Below are 24,257 nucleotides of genomic sequence, written 5' to 3' on the forward strand. Positions count from 1 at the left end.
AACTGATAAACATGCTTATATACTTCTAAAGACATACTTATAGATACATTAACATCCAGGCTCAGAACAAATACTCGTGCTCATCACACAGAATTGTCCCGGGTGGGATTGGAAATTAGCTATCATTTCAACAAACAAAAATAAAACTAAGTAAGTTTTATATTTTTGCACGTTCTCATATTTTTATTGTTATCCAATCAACCAATTGTATCCAATTAAAAATACCGCAAAATATATTGTAAAGTTCAACCTATTCTCGGATATCGGCTACAAATATCACTCGCGTGGCATTCACATGAATACGCGTACGAATATTACCATTTTCACCTGAGTATTGGGCCCATGTGCGAGCCTTGGGGAACACCAATTGACATCTGTCGCACTAGAAGCCCTTTACACGCAACGACTCATGCCTCGCTGCTAAATATAGGTTTAAATATTGTAAGTGCATTTCGTTGTGACTGCTTGATGAAATTCATTCTATGAATCTATACTAATATTATAAAGCTGAAGAGTTTGTTTGTTTGTTTGAACGCGCTAATCTCAGGAACTACTGGTTCGATTTGAAAAATTCTTTCACTGTTAGATAGCCCATTTATCGAGGAAGGTTATAGGCTATATATCATCACGCTACGACCAATAGGAGCAGAGTACGAGTAAAAAATGTTACAAAAACGGGGAAAATTTTAACTATTCTCTCTTATATGACGCAAGCGAAGTTGCGCGGGTCAGCTAGTTTTTCATATTTTTGATGATGCTGCGACTAAAATAATTCTCGTTTTATCGTTCTGGCCAAATTAATTGACTCCAAAGTTTGAAAAACTGCCATTGCTTTAGTATTTGACTATAAAATGGTATTTTTTGGACACGTTTGTCTATTTTCAATGTTAAACATACCTGTTATGTAGGAATAGGCAAACGACATTACCAAGTTTTGTAGTTAATAAAGTTGAGCCCATGAAATAGGGGGCGAGCCCAAATTCCAGCTTAAAATTGAAAATATTATAAAGAAAATTAGAAACATCAATTTACTAGTTTATTGAGGGAATCAAAATCTAGTCATCAGAATCACAATTATTATTTTAAAATATTGTGTGTTGTATTTGAATCGAGTTATATTGAACCAGATGACAGATCTAGTTAAATGGATGGGTGAAAATTGACGCGTAAAAGTAGCACAATGCATTTGAAACAGGCATTGTTTACTCAATAAACGAAATACATACTGAACACATTAATGGTTCGTATTGACAGATGATAATATACGTGTAAGAGTCCACACCATTGCGATTTCATCAAAAAATTCGCGTTCATCTTTGTTTAGCATATTCCTCTGAGGCATGTTTGTGCATGGTCCTTTTTACTTGATTGTTATATCAGAGCACGCTTTATAGAACAGGTTAATTAAAAAAAAAAAAGTCTTTAAAAGGTATTTTTAAAGAAAGGGACTGTGATAACCGAGTGGTATACAAGTTTCAAAACTTGTATACGTGGATGTGTGTGAGTTGTCCAATGATATTTATGTATAATTAATTATTTATTTATATGAAATCAAACTCATTAGGAACTTCATAATCCTCTCATGACAAACTCCAGGTTTGAACTGTTAGAACTTTCGAGTTATCTTCTATACGTCATACGAAGGTCTAAAAATAAAACCAAGTTTCAAAACTTGTATACCACTTTCGAATCAGATTACAATTGAGCATTCAAAACTATGTGTGAATTAGAAACATTATTCTATGGGAAATAATCACTTGTTCTATAAGTGAAAGTAAAACAAAGCTTACATTTGCATGCTTGAGATTTATTTGAAATAGTTCTAGAAATTATATCAATTTCTTATAAACACTTACCCCCGGTTTCTGAGGTACATTTAGCGGTAGTTTATCTATTCAATAGCGTTTAAACTGAAATAAAAAAACGCTATTGAATAGATAAACTATCGTTAAATGTACTCAGAAACTGAGAGTTAGTCAACATGTTGGAGATACATGAATATGGTTTAATCACTCCATTATTTTGTAGGGAGACCCGTTCTGTTTAATAGAGCGCTAATTTATGCGCAAGTTTACATACATTCGTCCATTTAATTCATGACAGGCCATATTGCATACAAATAATAAAAGATCAATAAATAAAATATGTAAGATGAATATTAAAGCGCGCAGGTGTGGCCATTTCCTTTACTCTTTAACCAAATCATTGAATGCGTTCGTCGGTAACTGAAAAAGCAAATATTTACATTCACCGGTAGATGTTTATTTATTTTATGAATGAAACGTATTTTTGAATGAATTTATTTCGTGGGAGATGATGATATTTATTCGAATTTAAATACAGTGATATTAATAGTTTGTTTTAAAAGTGTGGGATGTAAAGGGTTCATGAAAGGTTTTAACTGTTACGTACTAATATTACTGTTAAATTCGATTGTTCTTGGAATATAAGCTTACCTGCATGCGGCCGTCTATAATCAATTGATATTGGCGATTTTGACTCTAACATTATAATATATAAAAATGTGTTTATTTATTTGTCTTTGACGTTAAAACGACTGAACCGATTGGTTTACAATTTGAAAGATTAATATAGTAAGTCCTGAACAAGAATATAGGCCACTATTTTTGAGGGCTAATATTTTAATATACAATGAATGATGTAAATGAGATAGAAAGTCTATTTAAAAAAAAAAACTACTACTAGTTTGACAGACAGTAAATGCCAACAAACTTTCTTATATAACTCCATATAGATTGTAAGTGTTGTAAGTTAAATCGATAAAGCTATTTAAATATGCAGGCAGAAATATCTGGAACTCAACGATATTTAGGTCATTAGTAACTAAAGTAGAAATAGCAGCTGTCAAGGGCTGCCGATATACCATTTGGCTTTTCCTAAAATAATAAGTCTGGCTCCGTGGGGCGATCGGTAGTGTAAGCGACTGTCTCGGGTCCGAATCCTGGGTGAAGTAAATAAGTTGCTTCCGAGCTTTTCTGTTAATTATATAATTTGTCAGTTATTGCCCAGAAAAGAAAGTCGATGTTACGGTTGTAGTTAGTAGTAAAGATTGTGTTAGGTCTGATTATTTAATTTTATTCTATTACTGTTAATATGAGTAATCAGAGCTTAGTTTAAAAAAATAAAATATTGGCAGCTTCAATTTTGGAATTCTTTATGAATGAAAAGGATAAAAAATATCAAGACGTATGCATAAGACGGTGAGTGTACAATAGTATGCATTGTACAATGCCTTTGTCTAAAATTAGCTTTATACTTGTCACGGGAAAGCTTTAAAAATAGCCGTAATTCGATTAATTTGTATCAATAAAGGTTTCCGAAACAAATCGTGGACGTCACGCCACCGTCACTGCTAAGCCGCACTTTTTAATCTATTTTAATCGAACGCAGTCCATTGGGAATCTATTCAATTATTGTCACCTCAAATTGGGAAAATGACATTTGCAAAAATCCAATTTGCATGAAGTGATGTGTAATACCTTTGTTTTATAATTGTTTTAGAAAATTGTTTTTCGACAACTGTTTGAGGTTAGAGGATTAACCGGTCCGATTGTTTTGTTGTTTGTTTATTAAGATTTTGTTTGTTCGGTGTTAATGAAAAACGTGACTATGTGCGGCATATGTTTAGAATTATTGTACTAAAATTCATATATTTTGTATAGGCAAAGAGTTGTTCTTTTAAATAATAATTAAACTTTATTATTTATAGACATTTAAATACGAATCTGATATTTAGGACAGTTTGCGAGCCAAAAAAATAAAGATTTTTTTCGTATCTTCGACTTACTTCTCTCAAGCTCTGCACTTACTCAATTGGTCTTTTTAAATTGTACGGGTCTGGATTGTTAAAAGCACCAGATAATTACCTAATTACTAGAATTTATTGAAGAAGACCAAATAAGAACATCTTTCGTCGCTTTGCAGAAAAGTCTAGTCTTATTTAACAACAATACTACGAAAGTGTACACCCGTTTGTTACAAATCGATAACAGTTTCAGTTACAGCAACATCAGATTTATGAAACAGCTCGCCATTTGTTCGATAGAAATTCTAAAGGTAGATCTACACTACACGATCACGAGCGAAACACAAGCCGAGCACAAACTTGTAGAGTTCCCATGGGCCCTTCGTAGAGAATACGTCTAACCAAATCTCCGACTCTTAAAGCAACTACCGCCTTGCAAATCCATTTGTGGGACGAACGTTGACGATGCGATGCGTGTACAAACCTTAATTGATTTGTATGACAATAGCCGGGTGAAGACCATAATCGTTGAGTAACCTAACCAGTCTAGAACAAACTCGTTTCTATTGATTTAAGTTGTGAAGGTTATTCAGACGTACAGTTAGAACTTTTAAAAATTGGGGTACCGTTAATTACTATTTTTAGAATAATATAATATTTAAAAGCAATGCGTCTATCTTCTATCACTTCCTCCTATACCAAAACCTCTGAATGAACAAGATGGCGGAAAACGGTTACAATATTTAGTCATTTGAATTTGTTACCTTTTTTTTAATAACATTTGTTAACGGCGAAACGTGTGTAATTTATACACCTCTGTCTTCTCTGTTAAGAATTCGTGATTTATAATAAAATAAATGCCATCAAAAACATTCTGTAAAAAACCTCAAGTCTCGCCGTAAAAAGTTGTGAGATCTATATAATACCAAGTCGATTAATCTATTTAGTCTCTATTTAAAGGACCTTCTGTCTTAAGTTATTACGTATGTTATTATCATGCCAATTTAAAAAAAATACCTCTAAAACAAATAGACCGACCTGGCCATCGCATGATTTGATTATTAGTATGTATCACACTACACAGCACGACAAGAAGTTAATGCTCCTGAAATGTTAATGGCGAATTTGTGTTTTCTTGCGATGACCAAGTCGATCTATTTGTTTTAAAGGTATTTTTTAAAAAATTGGCATGATCATAACATACGTAATAACTTAAGACAGAAGGTCCTTTAAGTAGAGACTAAATAGATTAATCGACTTGGTATTATATAGATCTCACAACTTTTTACGGCGAGACTTGAGGTTTTTTACAGAATGTTTTTGATGGCATCTCACTTCTTTTTGTAGAGCGAACATAAGTCCAATTTGTATGGAAAGACGTTTTTTTTTTCATAATTCAACATATTTTCCTATGGGAATGTTGTTCAGTTTCATGGGCTAAACACCCTTACCCACCCTATACCCCCTCCCGTTATGCCTCATATAGTAGGTACCTATTTACACCTATTTATTTTTATTTTATTTTCTACAGTAATAATAATTCATTAACTGCAAATGTAACCTTGTAATCTTTTACATTTATATGGGATTACAAAGTTATTGTTGCAGTTGGTGTATTTAGAAAACTGGACCGAAATTAGAAAATATTTAATTTTTCCCATGATTAAGACACTAAACCCTATTTGTATTCTAAATTTTAAGCTTCTAAGTCTGCTAGAAGTACCTTAGACTTTTGATGATCGGTGAGTCAGTGAGTCAGTGAATCAGTGAGTGACAAAATTCAAAATTTTAACAAGTTGTCATTCTTAAACTACTGGTTCGAATTGACTGAAATTTCAAATATACCGTGTTTATACAATGACTGATTAGTTGCTGAAAATCCAGGCTTCTGGTTTTATCCACAACGAAATTATGGGGGGGTCAAAAATAGCCCGAATTGCTTCGAGAAAAGGATGTTACGGCCGTGCCGCTTTTTTTTTGCTCGACTTGCGGGGGCACTTCCGTGCCCCCAGATTCAACAGCTTTTGAAATAAACTTGTGCTCGTCTCCTCTAGTGTATATCCACCTGAATTTTACCCGCGAACACTCCTTATATATTATGCGCTTTTACAATAAGAAATCGAATAATACAATATATTGTTGCGAATGCTGTACTCACCACCTATTTTCGGTGTAGCCTTCTTCTTTTATTTACAGCAACGTGATGATTGAATTTCAGATAATTTGATACCATATTTTTGGATTCTACTTTGTGCTTTGCAATTCTAGGAGTTCCATTAAACAAAGTTTAATATATTTCTTCATAAATGGAAATTTATATGTTGTGAAGTTGCTGTTGACCAAAGTCGCTTACACCTAACTATAGTATTGTCCGCACTTGGTCATCTAGAGTCCTCCGACCCGAAGTCCCACTCTCTCATGTACATATAAGTGTATCGGAGATTCTCGCCCAGCAGTGGGACAGAACTAATTTAAAATGTTTTAGTACAATAGTGCTCTTAGATAGGTAATAGGCATTTTAAATGTGCATTGTAAAGCTCAATCAAGCTAAAACATTTTTTTATGAAAAATGACGTCGTTGTAACTTATATACTGATCACAGACGATCAGATACAATTAACATTTTGAAACTCTCGCGACTTGTACGTATAATATCATAAAGCAACGGGTCTTAAACGCGATTGAAAAATTGAAGGTTAGGATACTTGACATCAAATAAGGATCATTGATCAGATACAGATGTTTTTACAGACGGAGTCACATGCAAAGCAAAGAGCCTGTTATTATACATACAGAAATATGATCAAAGCACATTCTATTGTCATAATAACCATGTTCATAACACAATAGGTTGCTACAGCCTCCGGATGACGTCATTAGTTTCGAACAGTCACTGAACAATGTCTAATACGAATTGATAGGCGAAGACAATAAGCCAGAATCATGTAATAATAGGTATAGTTCAACTAAGGAATTGTATAATTGTATTTATGTATCATTCGAGAAGTTATAGCCGAGTGGTCACAGCATTTGGCTTCCACACAAGTGCAACTTTTCATAATATATACTAAAATCACCAAACATGCATCAAAGACGAAAGAAATATTTTTCGAAATTAGGTGACGAATAACGCCCCGTTAAACTGAAGGTCTTAAAGGGAAGTAAAGTTCCGAACTTTGTTAAATTATTGGACTCGAGGCCTTATTCCTTCTTCATCTCGAGAAAAGATTTTTGCAATTTTAAGTGTTGTTTTTAGTCGATTCGAATTTGATATTTCTGATTGTCAAAATTCGTGTTACTGTACAGTCAAAACTTAAAAATATGTACGCACTGTGTCATTTTTAGTCATACTTTTTGTATGAAAATATGGTTATTATGATTTCATAGTTGCTAGTCAACAATAAATAATATACCGTAATCATTTTTATATTCCTATTAATAAGCGAGTAGTTGATATAAGTCAGTTGACACATAGGTACATACTTTTTTTTTCAACTTAGTTAACTATACTTTCTGGTTGTACTGTCTATAATGTACTAATACATAGGTTCTAATTTATAACACAGGAGCAAAGCCGTACAGTTTAACTAGTTCCCAATAAACTTTGTAGATGTGTTAGTTAACCACTGTTAATGGAACAAGCATAAGCTATGCGAATCCGCAACTACTATCGTAGAATAGGTCGATTGAATTCCTGATAAAGAGGGAGGTTCAACTGAAGGGGTAACTAATGCTAGTATGTATTGTATGTACTACTCAGAATTAAATCTGTTTAACAGTCTGATTGTGTTGCAAACACCACAAAAACACATAGTTTGGTCATAACTTTGATCATATTATGTTTTAATGGAAAAGTTGAAACATGTTTATTATTGCTGCAAACTTTTATACACTACAATGAACTTAATTAAACACAGATTTTTTTGCTAATAGAGTACATTCAAAAGATTTTATTGTACGAAAATAAAGTTGTGATGGGGTGTTACTGATGAACTAAGTCGGATCGATTGACTTAACTACTTTCCGATTTACTTTAAATATTATGTTGTGTGTTAGTGCATTGTAAAATAAATATAAAAAAAAAATAATTAGATCTATTAACTTCCCGCATCTAGTAAATATCTTCGTTTCTTCCACCAGGTCGTCGCTGCACCTGGCGAAGGTTCCTCGGCCCTCGTGGTGGAACTCCTCAGCATTCTGCAGCATCGACGGAGACGGAACTGCCTCCGATAGACACAAGAGACCTGTGGATACAAGACTCAAGGTAAAGTATAAGGTATTCTGTGTTTAGTGCGCTAGTTCTTAGATATAGGCTAGTATCAATTAATTTAAAAAAATACTTTTTTATATTGATCACTGTTTTAGGGGTGACTAAAAAAATGTTATTACGGGAATTGGGAGAAAATCAATAATTTCACTTTTGGTAAAATATATTTATTTTGATGGAATGACTCCTAAGTCTACGTATAAAACGTAGAATAAAAAAAAATACAATGACTGCAATGACTATTATTCGGGTATTAAGATTTGGATAAATATACGTATGAACGGAAAAAAGTCTTTCCCCAAAACCTCTATCATTTTGTAAAAAGCAGGAAACAGAAAACAGTTTTAAAATATTACATTTTCGACCATAAAAATTGCAACATATTGTACAAAAAATAAAATACCGCATGCACTCTAAGCAGACGCAATTTATCCCTTAGGATGCTGCAAAGAATTGAATTTATCGGCCTCTTGTATACAGTTTCAGCGGCAGAGCACTTGTGTTTATGACTTTATACTTTGTAGTATACGACTTTAGGTTTATTTTTTATAAAACTGTCCGCTGCTCTAGTGGGTACTTGAATATTTATGAAAAGATATTCTTGTTAGTGTGGCATAAAGGAAAAACCTTGAAGTAAAATGCGCTTGTCAAAAGATTAAGAGCCCGTTTCACACCTTCTGTTTAGTTTTAGATAACTTATTTGATAGATAAAGTGACAAATAATTATGAAAAAAATCTGTCAAAATTCTACCCGATGCTTGTGTAAGAGTGATGAAACCGTGCAAAAGGGTGAATTTGGAATAACGAATATAATTTGAAATGAAAAATTTGATTTGCCATTGAAAGTAAAATGGTCAAAATGTGCCTGCGAACAAAAAAAAGAATAAGTAAAAGTTCCTTTTTATGTAAAAGACTGGAAAACTTGCCCTCGTAGACGGGGCAGTATTCCTCAAAAAATTGGTGACCTGTGGATTTAGATGTATCTGATTGTAATAAATTAATTATACAATTTCTACATTATTATGATATTACTAATAATGTTATTTCAAACGACTGCTATCAAGAAAATCATGTTAATTTACTTTTGTTCAACTAATAATATTAATACTGGTATTTTATGTACTTAGGTCACTACTTATATTTTGAGCCTTGACGAATCTGATTGTTTTAGACCCCATTTGATGTTTTCATCGTAAAGTTTGACCTTTTTGACTACTACATTCCTAAGAAAGTTTTGAAATCTGCGCTGAAAATATTTTCAATATCGTCGATCGAAAATTGTAAGTGTGCGGGAAAATGGTATTAGGATGTTAACATTTTCGTGCAAATATTTTTTACGACTTTCGACGTGACTTATAGAAACAGTCGTGTCTATATCGACTTATTTATTATTTTGGTGATAAAGTCCGATCTTTTGAAAATTTAAAACGCTAATATGTAGAGTTCTATCATGATTATTTTTCCCTCACCAATGAAAATCCTGAAGGTCGTCCAAGGTCACCAGTTGTGTCCGGGAAAATCGATGCTGGGCGAAAATTAATTATGCATTTTCGTTTCCTGACACATCAATAGATCGATACAATCCTATACATTATTTCCACTCTTAGATATAAAATATTTGGAGAGAACATTTCCGTTTAGAAGTTTTTTTCTCAATGAGCCAATTTTTTTTCTGCAAGAATTCGCAAAGGTACTCGCGCCGATTAGTGTGAACAAATGCTTGAAAATTCTATCGTTTTGCTTCAAAATACATGTATCAAATCGTGACAGACCACAGATCTAGGATCTATGTGCATAAGCCGAAAAGTAAACGTCAGTCGACTTTATGGGTGCTTCAAAATGAACCAAATCCAGAAAAAGTTTTTCGCGCTCGAAGCACTTCGAAACAAATAGTCCCTTGATTTTTTATAAAAACTTTGTCACGGCCCAAAATGTCTTTAGGAATATGTAGAATGGTTAATTCTCATTGATTTACAGTCAAAAGTTTACCGAAAGACTGGTTTAAAATATGGAAAAACCACAAAATCCTACAGGTCGAGTGCCATAATGAAAATGCCCGCCCCAACGCATCTTGTTAAACAACCGGCTGTTATGTGTACGAAAATAATCGAATAATTTAGTTTCTCGCTATACATTACAGTTTGACATCAAATAACTTTATTTAGTTCCAAAACGTCAAGAATAAATAGCATTAACCTTTATTTTTCATCGCCTCAAGAAACTGGTTATGCTTTTAAACACCCTGTTTTGAGGGGTCTTCGGGAAAGAAAAAAAAATATTTAAAAAATATTTCGATCGGATAAAAATCTATCTAGATCATGCATAAGAATACCCGAGAACACGATAAAGTGGTTTTCACTCACATATTTACCGTTTTTCATAGTTAGGCTCAAAATATAAGTAGTGGCCCACGTATTAATTTGCATGATGAATGTGTAAATGTTTCATGGCTATTCCGTGTTTAAAGGCTGAAGGGACTGCTGAAGTATGTTTGTAGTAAAATGCTTTTAAAGTGGTTTGTTGCTTATCAATTAGGTACATGGAAAGAAGATTCTGTTTAACTGTAATTTAACGTTTCTGTTATATAAAAAAAATAGTGGTTGCATAAAATATTATAAACTAGGTGCCAGCCCGGCTTCGCCCGGTTTAAAAATAAATCGTAACGATTTTTATACCTAAAACTCTCGAATCACTCTATCTACAAAAAAAACCGCATCACGTAGTGTAGATTAAAAGATTCTAAGCTTACATGCAAGTGACTTTGCTTTATACTATGTAGTGACAAAACGCGCCGTTAACTATGTGTATTGGAATATAAGAACGAGGCGAAACAAATTATAAGAGGCGTAAACAAGGAGTGCAGGGAACAGATATGTAACAAGGACGGCGTTCTTCTGTCACCCGCACTTCTTGTCTTCTCTTGTATTTATTTTCGAATTTCGTGCAACGGTTTGTTGTTTTATTCAGACCTAAAATTAAAAGGCGCATACAAGATATACTGCATTAATTGGATCCAAAAATCTTTTACTCATTATACGTCACACAAAAAATGGCCAAAGACATTTTTTTAATGGCCAAATATACGAAGAATTTCATTGTAAAAATCACTTAAAGAGAAGGAGTACGCATTAGTACTACCCTTGTGCTTTAAAATACTATTTAATTTAAAAAACTCTTTTACTTAAACTTTATTGTACTCAATAAAGCCTAGTTTGTTTAAAAAATCCTTTGTTTAAAATTCTTTGCAGCTACAAATTCTAGACGTGATTAAATAGCATCCATTAACAAAAAGCAGCTCACATTACACAAAATAGTTTGAAACACGTTGAAATTGCTAAAACAGCTTGTAATAAAATGAAACCACGCCTATAGTCCAACAACTTTGTAAAGAGCCTTGTGTGTAAAACTCATGGCTGGTGGAGGTATACAAAATTCAGACATTAGGACACCATTGGCTTATGGTAGTAAACAACTGACGGTATTTGGTACATCTACTTAATTTTGAAAAGACACAGAATTATTAATTATAATCTAGATAAAATAAAATTTGCAAGACGTACACAGATTATATAGGTGATGTCTTGTAAAATGGTCAGGTGTGTGGTACTTGCAATTGTTGGTCCTGTATGACAAGATATAGTAAAGAGAATGAAGCAATTGAAGATTGGAAGGACAGTACCAAATGGCGATCTCTGCTCTCCGTCAACCCCTATGAAAAAAAGAGTGATTTTATGTATGTATGTTTGTTTGTTTGTTTTTATGTATGTAGGTATAAACCGTGAACGCTAAGGCTCTCTACTATGTGGTTGGACTATAATCTGGTGTTTAAAACACTTAGTAAAATTACTGAGAACGGTTTACTGCATAATCGTGGTTCTATGGAAGTAAAACTTTGCTATATTGCAATCGCAACGTTGTATTGCAAGACACGCGAACGTGAAATTACTTTGTGACGTGTCAACCTAACACTTTGATTCCAAACTCCCTGTTTCGAAATTTCCCAAAGGGTTTTCTAACAAAGACTGTTATCTGAAATTGTTAAACACATAACCCTTTTAGCGATAATGTGAATTATATGTGACAGTTCGTTTTCGGCGTATATAATTTATAATTTGCTAAAAATACGGTTTTTACCCTCTGCTCTTCAAATCCAAATACAAAATATCCTTTGTTTTGTAAACTTTGTATACATTTGAAATATATATAATATTTTTTTGACTCTTTTATTCCGCTACCTTCTTCATTGTACTGCAGAAACACTTTATTTATAAAAAGTATATTGTTGTAAACATACAAACTGACATTGGCCCTCAGTTGGACAGTAGTTATACTGGATTTGGTTGGTTCGATTTCTACGTCACAAATATATACAAGATTAATCCATGAATAATTTTAAGTCTGGCTGTACCTTGTACGTGGGCCACTACTTATATTTTGAGCCTTACTATGCAAAACGGTAAATATGTGAGTGAAAACTACTTTGTCGTGTTCTCGGGTATTCTTTTGTATGATCTTGATAGATTTTTATCCGATCGAAATATTTTTTTAATATTTTTTTTTCTTTCCCGAAGACCCCTCAAAAACAGGGTGTTTAAAAGCATAACCTGTTACTTGAGCCGATGAAAAATTAATGTTTACGGTATTTATTGTTGACGTTTTTGAATAAAATAAAATCATTTGATGTCAAACTGTACCGGTATGGCGAGAAACTCATTCATTCGATTTTTTTGTCCACATATTAGCCGGTTGTTTAACAAGATGCGTTAAGGCTGACATTGTTTTTATAGAACTCGACCTGTAGGATTTTGTGGCTTTTCGATATTTTAAACAAGACTTTAAGCACATTTTTGGTTGTAAATCAATAAAAATTAACCATTCTACATTTTTCTGAAGACACTTTGTGCAGTAATAACGTTTTTATAAAAAATCAAGGGACCGTTTGTTTCGAAATGCTTCGAGCGCGAATAACTTTTTCTAGATTTGGTTCATCTTAAAGCACCCATAAAGTCGACTGGTGTTTATTTTTCGGCTCATGCGCATAGATCCTAGATCGGCGTTCTATCACGATTTGATACATGTATTTTGAAGCAAAACGATAGATTTTTCAAGCATTTATTTGCGCTAATCGGCGCGAGGTCCTTATCTAATTGTTGTAAAAAAAAATGGTTCATTTAGAAAAAATCTTCTAATTGGAAATGTTGCCACCTAATATTGTATATCTAAAAGTGGAAATAATGTTTAGGATTGTGTCATTCTTTTCTTGTATCAGGAAACTAAAATGCATAATTAATTTTCGCACAGCATCATTTTTTCCGGAGACAACTGGTGACCTTCAGGAATTTCATTGGTGATGGAAAAATAATCATGATAGAACTCTATTTATTGGCGTTTTAAATTTTCAAAGGATCAGACTTTATCACCAAAATAATAAATAAGTCGATATAGACACGACTGTTTCTATAAGTCACGTCGAAAGTCGTAAAAAATATTTGCACGAAAATGTTAACATCCTAATGCCATTTTCCCGCACACTTACAATTTTCGATCGACGATATTGAAAATATTTTCAGCGCAGATTTCAAAACTTTCTCAGGAATGTAGTAGTCAAAAAGGTCAAACTTTACGATGAAAACGCCAAATGGGGTCTAAGACAATTAGATTCGTCAAGGCTCAAAATATAAGTAGTGACCTAAGTACCACGTCTTTAGGACACCATAGTTACTTTTTTGTTGATAGTCTTGTATATTTAAATTTTAAACCAAATAGCTGACCTATAAAGCTTTATTTGTCTCAAACATTGCGAAAATTGATTTTGAAAAGTTACCTAACCCTTCTTCAGAATAATACAATCTATCACCAACTTTGGTCAAAATCGATTCAGCCAAAATGTTGCTAAAATTTTATAAGGATATAACATGCATATTCAGAATAATAATAAACAAATCTACATTTAACTCAATAATACATTCTAAACGAATATTCCATCATAAACATCGCACTTGACCCCACTCGATACGATACATTGTTTAATGCACCGCACACCGAGTACATTTCCAATTTGTACCTGCGAGTCCTGCGACAGGCAGCTTTATACTCAACGGCTTATTTCTGTTTATATACCGGGAAATTGAAGATGTTGCAATTTATTCTATTTTTGTTAGAGTTTTATTGCAGTGTCACTTCGATTAAATCGTTTTCTGAAGTTGGTAGAATAAAATATTGCTGCGTCTAGTGACACTGGAAGCCGACTGTAATATAGTTGGAAGAAAGGTTAGGCTGATTTTAGTAAAACGCAGTAGACTTTTTATTTAACGTCTGTTATGTTAGTAAAATGGTAGCGCAGTCGGTAGTGTTTGCGACTGCCACGCAGAGGTCCTAAATTAGAATCCAGGGTCGGGCCAAAAAGTTGTTTTTATTATTTTTCTGTAAAAAAAATCTTGATTCTATTATATTAGGTTGCGTAAAAAGTCTTTTCGCATTATAGTATGTATGAGCTTGTAATAAAATCTCTTTGGCTTCAAGAATCACAAATGAGTACACGGTTCATTAGGTTTCTTTCAGTGAAAAGACTTTTTCCCTGACCTAATATATTCATAAAATCTCGCTATGTTCTCCAGGATCAGTAGAGATCAAACGCGACAAAATTCTATCAATACAGCTGCTTTTAAAGTAGCCAAAATTGCCAAAAATGTTTACTAAATTTTTATCAATACCCAAAGTGACTATTTTCATTTTGCGTAAGAACGTTTACCTGTAACTTTATATAAAGAAAATCGATACTTGCTGATGACGTGCGACGCGGAACTTGTGATCGGCACAGAGGTAAACAGAAAAGACCCTGACTTTCTCGCGGCCGTACTGTTATTGCACTTGAATATCTAAGTTTTTAAACGCGGCTTGTACTGAAATGATAGACGGCGATGAGAATTTTTAGTAAAGAACCAAGGGTATTTTTTCATACATAATATTACATCTCATATAAGAACATTACCAGACTATTATCACAGACTACTTTCGAAAATACTCTAGTATTAATTCGGAAAGCAGTATATTTTTACTTTTTTTAACCTTTACTGTCCCATATTGTCGGGCAAAGGTCTCCCCCAAACTCCTCCACCGGTCTCTATCTTCAGCTATTTCCTGCCAACCTTCCTGATAAGTCTCCAAATCGTCACGCCAACGTTTCCTCGGCCTGTCTTTACTTAATTTTTTTACTTAGACACGTAAAAAGAACCTAACACACCGCGATCTGCAATCGTATAAACCACCTTCTGCAGTATAGCGACAGTCAAATATCCATAAAATAATTTAACTAATTCAAAACTTAACCCTCTTCACATAAAAGCATACTAGAACAATATTTTCTTTCATTACACCAGCTTTTAAATTATTCAAACACGAATTAATTACTAACACATACATTGGATTAAATTAACGTTTCATGGAATTATCGCCGTGAATCGTGATAACACACCCTTGTCTATTTGCATTAGTGTTAATGAAATCTGTGAATTGTAAGTTCACTTTATATGAAATGATTCAAATTGACCTGTAGTCTATAATCTGTACCTCGATGATCTACCACTATCGACTATCGACAACTGGCTAGTTATCGGGAAATGTTGTATGAAAATCTGATCAGCGCCTCTATCGGGCGTCTTACGAACTACTTTGTCAGTACATTTTAAATGTCAAACTTTCGATACTCGACAATATCGACTGTAGAGAATTACGCTACTGATGGACATTTTTATAAGGTAATACAATTTTTTATTCATAAATTAAATTAACGTTTCATGGAATTATCGCCGTGAATCGTGATAACACACCCATGTCTATTTGCATTAGTGTTAATGAAATCTGTGAATTGTAAGTTCACTTTATATAAATTGGTTCAAATTGACCTGTAGGTTAATACCTATTGTGGTTGTTTGCCCTTCTTTCACGTCTAAACGGCTCAGCCGATTTGAATAAAATTTGGTAGAGTGATAGATTATCAGTATACAGAAAGAAAACGAGGCTCATTGTTACCGCAAGTGAGGTGACAGGCATAATCTAGTCACATTATAAAATTCAAAGAGTTTGTGTGTGTGAGAAACTCTACACAAATACTCGTACCAATATAATACATTAAAAAAATAATAAAATATATCATAATTCTATTAAAATTAAACATTTGCGAAAACCATACACCAAAAACTTATCTATAGAACAAAACAAAACATACAATACATCTAAAATTCTTTGAAAGTTCATTCAGAACGCCATACAGTGCTTTGACCCGTTCCCTATTGTTCCACCCCTATCAAAAATCCGGTCAAGGGAAAACCTTCTAATAGATAACGTTGACAGCATGTCATAATATTGTGCAAGTTTGTTTACCTGAGGCCCATTAAAACTTTATAATCAGATTCGGCCCTTCAGTTTCGCTTTTAATGCATGATAATGATTTATTTATGAATTCTCTGTCACGTCAAAACTTCATTTGAAAAGGGATTCATACATTCTATACTTTTTGACTGTCTCCGTGACGCAGTGGCTTAGGTCGCCACGCCGCTACCATTGCGCCGGGAGGTCGTGGGTCGGATTCCTACACGAAAAAGATGTTTTTGTGATCTACAAATAATTGTTTCAGGTTTGGTTGTAGTTTGTGTCCGTTGTTTATAAGATTGTTAAAGTCCCCGCGACACAAGAGCAATGCTTAATAAGAGGGTTGTCCTTCAAAAGAAACAAATAAAAAAGACTTACATAATGAACATCACGCCTGTTTTACCCGGTGTAAGCAGAGGTGTATGAAATAAACCCACTATTCATCATTAAAAGGCAATAGGGGCGCGCTTATTGCTCTGTACCGGATATTTTACAAAACGTTTATACTACTATACATACATATTATCACGGCTGTTGTACCTAAACGTATAGCTGTGATGTATGACACACACGTGTTTCTCCATTAACAATATTAGTCCCATTTGATAATTATTGCCATAATTCTATTCAATATTTTAATGTGGAAATCTGACTGTGACTTCAAAACCAATCCGAAGACCGAGGAACAAATAAAGGCTATCGTTTTGTTAAAATGGAACTCCTAAGCTGCTGAAAGAGGAAATGAAACTTTGTTCACGAGTGGAGCCGACGGGTCAGCTAGTGGCCCATTTTTTATTACTAGTTTCTGACTGCAACTTCGATCACGTGAAAAGATTTCCCGGGGAAAAGTATCTTACGTGTTAATCCAAGTTTTAGGCTGAATGTATCAAATTTCAGAGCAAAGTGTATCAAATTTCATAAAATCCGTTCCGTAGTTTTTTCACACAAATACGTCCATCCATATTTACGAAATTTCGCGTTTATAATACCAGAAGAATAGTAAAGCAATGTGAGAAACAGTACCGCAATTCTCTACCACTATCGACTTCAACCGGCTAGCTGTCGAAAAAAATATTTGACAATCTGATCAGCGCCTCTGGCGGGCAGCGTGGAAACTATTTGTGCAGTACATTTTAAATGTCAAACTATCGATGTTCCATGGTTTCAATTGTAAAGAATTGTACAACAGGTGCTTTTCAAAGATAATTATTAATAATCCGTACGAGTTACATTCGGTATTTTTAACCCTAAAGGTATTCTAAGAATTTTAGGTTCGCCCAAAAACCTTTCCTCAGTTATTTAACTAAAAGGTACAAGTTATTGTTCCAAAAATTTATCGAGTCGCGTCTCATGATTTATTGTTCTTGTTTACAAATTAATGGATCGGTTGTAATAACAATGGAAATGAAAGGTTACGTCCAAAATACCTGCTTAGATATAATTTAAATTGTTTCCAGGTAAAGGAATAAGGGGATTGTAGGAAGGTTTCTGCTTATTTACTGTTGCGCAGTAATTTATAAATGCCTAATTTGACTGCCTCTGTGGCGCACTCGGTAAAGTGTCCGGCTGCTGATCATGAGGTTTCAAGTTCGATTCTCGGGTTGATCTCAAAGTAAATTTGGCCTTGTCTGATTTAATTAGAAATCAGGACTTTGGGTACGTGCCCGGTAAATGGCAATAGAGTATAATATAGCTTGTATCCTGCATTTTATTAAACTCCGGACTACTTTTGAGGTCTGTTCTCAAATAACACGTGCATCTTTGTTTGTAAAAAAATGTGTATAATTACATCCTTTACTAGGTGGCCTAGGTGGGAGTAATGAAACTTTCACTAGAAAAATAAAATTTATCCAAAATGAATCTAAAGAAAGAATTAAATAGCAGATCAGACCAGTAATTCGTGAGATTAGTCCGATGATTCTTTTATACACCTACGTCCTACAATTCACTTTACTTACTTAACCTAATACAAAAGTATATCTAGATAATATAAACTCAAGCAAAGTTATTTTTCGTTTCATAATACATTCTACTAAACGAATAATATGTTAGATTTTTTAGAAAGCATAAGTATAAAACCTTCAACTAAATAAAAATTACGTAGGCAGGCTATAGGTATACGAAGCAACATTATCATCTGTTCGAAAAGACCAATTTCGGGAGCAGGTGTTCGAGTGTACTCCAAATGCATCCATTGACATCAAGGGTCTCGTTTGTTGAAGCATACTCCTCAGTCGAGATCGCCTTCGACACTTGAAGTACTACATCAAAATTATTGGAAAACACATAAAAACAGACCTTTCTACTTGATTAATATACGCACTTTTTCTCTACAATAGTTTTTTCCATCGATGAAGGGGACGAAATATTTTTCGAGCAGCTTAAAATATTACTAAGATATTTTTTTAAGACAACTCCTGCACTAAGAAATGCTTTTGTGTTGCGGGGACTTTTACAAACATACATACATACAACGGACATAAGGTACAACAAGACTCGTAACAACTATTTATGGATCGCACAAATAATATTATAATTGGTCTCGTGTTGGGAATCGAATCTACCTCCCGACGCCTATTTTGACGAGCTCTGTAGCGCGGTGGTTAAGGTGGTCGCCATGCCGCTACCGTTTGGAGTTTCGTTGTTTGTATGTTGGCACAAGTTCCCGCGACACAAGAGCAATTTTGAGTGCTGGAGTTGTTTTTAAAAAAATAGTCGAAGTAACATTTTAAGCTACTCGAAAAATATTTTGTTTTACAAACGAAGAAGACTAAATTAGTTTTTTGAAGATTTTCTCAGCTGTACCTCTAAAGAATTCAACTGTTAATTTTTCTTCTTATTTAACTAGCACTCACTCGGCGAGATTTCATTTGAAATAAGATGACTTTGTCTGAGTTTTTCTTTCATAAAGATTTCTAGCTGCGCTTTTGAGATAATTTTCTTATAGCACAGCAACTAAATAGAGAACCTTAGCGTTCAGGAAAAATATAGATATTTTATTCGTTGGTTTAAAATCTATTTTAATAACTTACATCCATTAAATATTCTTAAAAAAATCCTTTTCAAATTGAAGTATGCAAAAGAAAAACACAAAAAATTGCATAAAACAAAAATAAGGACTATAATATTGATTGTAATTACTAATTTTCATAAATTAAATATATCAGACAGGTAACTGTCAACTACATAGCCACGTGGCTCACAGTAGTTCTTAATTCTGAATGTTGTTTACCTCTGGCTTGCGCGATGCTTGTGTCCAAGCCTCTCTACTAAGTTGTTGAACTATATTATTGTTGTAGGATTATACCTTGCGGCGTGACTTCTTCTTCTTCTTGTCGTATGGTTAGTGGTCAACCTAGTGCCAAAGTTGTTCAAGCCGCCCGAAGGCCTTTGACGTGGCTTAACGACTGTTATCTTAATTGACAACAACCGGGACCGACTTTTTACGTGCCCTCCGAAGCACGGAGACGCCCTGTTCAAATACCACTATGCGGTCACCCATCTATGAAATGACCGCGCCAAGGTTTGCTTAACCCACAGATCGTTTACCGACCGGTGAGCGCTATTGGCTACGGGCGCCTCAATTTGCGGCGTGACTGAAATTATATCTTGCTTATAAATTAGAAGCTGTCGTTTCTAGCAAACCATTTATTTGTTACAATAACTTGATTGAAATAATATTTGTATTCGGCACTAACGATAACGATGACCCTGCCCTCACTAAGGTAGTGTTTTGGATTCGTGTTACCTTCCCTTTTTAACGAAAGATTATTTTCCACTACTAGCAATGTAACAGTAATGAGTATTCTTGTAATTTATTATATATATTATTATTATATTGGCAGCGCCTCGCATGATCAATTATTGTATCAACCACATTGTAAAACTATTGGCGATTGAAAAGAGTGGCCGTGAATTTCTTGCTAGCTCTTCTCATAAGGCTCTATCTACCCTCTTTCCGAGCTAGTGGTAGATTCAGTAATTGTAACGACTGTCATAAGTGTCATAATGTGACCTAAATGAATAAATGATTTGATTTTGATTTATTTAAAATATTCTAGTTACATTTCTTACGTTGTCCAATACTCAAATGCTGACCAAAACATTGCCTACATCAGATATATCAATTATACAGATCGCTGTGCCTTTGAGAGCTAATCGAGTGGCTATTATCATAGCTACCTGATATTGAGTATGTCCATTCACTGTCAAATACGCACAATATGATGTATCGTGAATAATGGGATTTCACAATATCGATACCGATATTATTTAGTTGATTGTGTTTGTTGTAGGCTTATCAGTTCTTGATAATAGCTTCATAATAGTGTTATACAGTTCAGACTACTTATGTGTATGCATCCGTTTCATTATAGTATGAAAAGTTCGTTGCGTTTGGCTAACACGGTGGAGTCAAAGTCTACCCCACGGTTCGTAAAGTCCCGAACACACACTTGGCCAGTTGGACAAACGCTGAACCCATAGCATAATCCCCCCAATAAATGAAACTTACGTATATCAAGTTCCCAACTCACACTTTGCCAGCATAGTGGACCCATAGACAAACTCCCCTTAATAGCAGTGGGACATACATACAAAGGCCTGCCATACCCTAAGCTGAAATGGAAATAATGTTCATACTTAGTACCCGGTCTTCAACTCAATTTATTCTTAACCCTGTCGCAACTGATTCTTCAGTTTAGTCGTGAAAGTGTCCTACCTAATCTCTCTCCCAAATAAATTGACAGCAAATGTATGACAACGATTCAAAGTACAATCTGATAAGCTATCTAAAAGTGATGATTCAGATAATATGAATTACTAAATTATACACTTCATTGTCCATTATTCTATCATGTTGCATCTTGTATGATACGTAGCAATTTCCAGACATCTAATCCTATAAAGAGAATCTCGGAGTACAATCAACATAATATCTAAATATATGCTCAAAACAATAGTATGGATTTAGGGTATAGTCACTCATAATTGTGACCTTCTAGCCGATATACAGCTTTGGTAAGTTTCATTGAAAATATCCAACGGTGCCGGACGGTGTTTAAAGTGTGTGTAAAATACTCAGGTACACTCTCTGTTCCTTCACTCTCATAGCATTGGGACGGCTAAACTATCACGACCAGAGACCGCTTTACGTGCTTTCCGAGGCACGAACGCCTAGAACCTCTACTTCCTAACTTCGAGAAATTCGCCAAACATTTTTTGACAAAAACACTGACTACTAATTTTATGGCTTGACGCGTGCTCTAGACCTGGCTCTAGACTGAGGGCAAAAGCCAGTTAAGAAATAGTTACCAAAACTGTAATTTTAGAAAGAACGAAAATAGCAAGCGAATAGATAGAATTTTCTACAATAATTCTAAGGCTCTCAATCTCAGTGGTCTCAGATATAATTACTTGATTGTAGTAGACGGTGTAGACTCATAGACAGTGATTAACATATTGTGAAACCCAATTACTGAATGAATCTAATTTTAATTGGATATCAGTTAAGAAACTTTAGATTCACTGAGAACACTTTAGATTCGCTGAATTTATACTAATATAATAAAGCTGAAGAGTTTGTTTGTTTGTTTGAACGCGCTAAACTCGGTAACTACTGGTCCGATTTGAAAAATTATTTCAGTGTTAGATAGCCCATTTATCGAGGAAGGCTTTAGGCTATATATCATCACGCTACGACCAATAGGAGCAGAGTACCAGTGAAAAATGTTACAAAAACGGGGAAAATTATGATTCTCTTATGTGACGCAAGCGAAGTTGCGCGGATCAGCTAGTAAAATATAGTTTTAGTGTTTTAATAGCAAATGTTTACCTCAATATAAATAGTATCGTTAGTATTTTGGGTTTGTGACCTCACAAAAAAGCAATTTATAAACAGCTTTTATCCGTGAAATATATTATATTATTTTGCCAAAATTATTTTCAGTCACATCATAATTTCATTAAGCTAATCGGCGTAAACGTGTTCGACAGACAACATTTTGACCTAATAATATCAATAAACTAAATGCTGAAATAACTTAGAAAATATCCTACAGAAAAAACGCGGAACTATAAGCTCAAAAAGCCATTGTTGGTACTTGAACTATTGACAAATATATGGTTCAATCACGTAAGGAAATACCTACTTCGTCTCACAAATAGGCTCAACTACGCCAGTACTGCAAACTCAAAAGATATATTACAAATAAATCCCGAACATAAACTAAAGTGTCGGTATAAATCTACAATGAGAGGGCTATCTATCCGATCATGAAGACCCATTTGATACAAGCACGTTTCACTCGTCATAAATATATCACAAAGAAATCGCACATATATTTTGTTTTACAATTCTTATCAAAAAGTAAGAAAACCGGCCAAGTGTGAGTCAGCCCCACGCACGTAAGGTTCCGTACCGTTGTAATAAAAAAAACACGTTATTTTTACTTTTTTCATTTAGCAGCTTTCTAGCTATCACGGTTTATGAGATACAGCCTGGAGACAGACAGACAGATAGACACAGAAAGACAGAGGAGTCTTAGTAATAGGGTCCCGTTTTGCCCTTTGGGTACGAAACCCTAAAAATATTTATCACGCCATTTAACAAGTGGTCTGTTTTCTGTGTGGCAATAATTTATTTATAAAAAATGTGTTTCCTTTTATCTCATGAACCGAAACCTTCATGTATAGAAAAAATATTTTTATGAAAAAACTTTTTTAATATTCATGAAATTATTTCGATCTCGACATTCGACGTGGAAGGACTTTTGGACGGTTTGTTTTTTCCTGCTACCGGTTATTGTGCAGTTGAATGCTCAGTGGCCTTTTTTAATTCCACTTGTAACCTTTCTGGGAATTTGGTGTTGTCTACACTTCTGTAGCGCGATTCACAACGGACCGTCTGAGCGCTTTTACATATACAACAGGCTATATTCAGTCAGATTTGCAACTAATACTTACAGACCCATTTTGTTTTTGAGTAGAAGTCGATCTTGAGACGTAAGATGGTAACTACCTTTACCACTGCGTCGCTTTACTTTTATACTATAACAACAGTAGCTCGATTCTCTACTACTATCGTCTACCGACAACCGTCTTGTCATCAAGAAATTTTGTATGAAAATCTGATCAGCGCCTCTGACGTGTGTCGTAGGAAATATTTTGGCAGTACGTTCTAAATGTCAAAATTTCGATACTCGACAGTACTGACTGTACAGAATGGCGATACTGTACGTTTTCGCTATAAAATAGTCTTCCCTTACACTTACTAATTAAAAAGATTTATAAGTACTGCGAGTCTTGAGGTAGTACTTCCACAGTATATAATAAAGCTTTAATGAATAGGAAACATTTTATATAATGAGGCGCTCATAGTTAATTGCGCTCAATGTCGGTTAATGATCAAGGATGTTAAGTAACCTTAGTGTGGTGTACTACAGATGGGTTACCAAATAGTAGTTATTGATCTGAGTGGCTCTGTGTTTCGGAGGGGACGTAAAAAGTTTGTTGAGTTGATAACAATCGTTAAGAAATGTCAAAGGCTTCCGGCTTAAACAACTTTACCACTAGGTTGACGAAACTATACAATACGATGTATGCATGTATTAATTTATACAATCTTACAAATAAACATAAAAAATGCGATAGCTAAATGAATAATGTATAATAGAATACGGGAATTAACGCGAACACGCATTTTAGCGCGCAGGTTGCACTCGCCGTGGTCGCAGGCTGACTCTGCGCCGAAACGTTAGGCATTTTAAGGTAAAATGCGTGTTCGCGTTAATTCCCGTATTCTATTACACATTAAACATGCAACGCGAGAGTTTAAAAGTTATGAGCTAAATGAAT

At 34.3% G+C, this 24,257-nt stretch overlaps 1 protein-coding gene across 2 annotated transcripts in view; it reads left to right on the forward strand.

The window, feature by feature from the left end:
- The window catches only part of 5-HT2B (5-hydroxytryptamine receptor 2B), a 112,104-nt gene that overhangs the window by 82,174 nt on the left and 5,673 nt on the right, over positions 1-24,257 (forward strand). For both annotated transcript variants that reach the window (XM_076124889.1, XM_076124897.1), the window contains exon 6: positions 7,907-8,030. In XM_076124889.1, coding sequence (XP_075981004.1) covers positions 7,907-8,030 — 124 coding nt within the window. The remainder of the gene's footprint in view (positions 1-7,906; positions 8,031-24,257) is intronic.

The sequence above is a fragment of the Anticarsia gemmatalis genome, chromosome 2 (assembly GCF_050436995.1).
Source record: "Anticarsia gemmatalis isolate Benzon Research Colony breed Stoneville strain chromosome 2, ilAntGemm2 primary, whole genome shotgun sequence".
NCBI classification, from domain to species: domain Eukaryota; kingdom Metazoa; phylum Arthropoda; class Insecta; order Lepidoptera; family Erebidae; genus Anticarsia; species Anticarsia gemmatalis.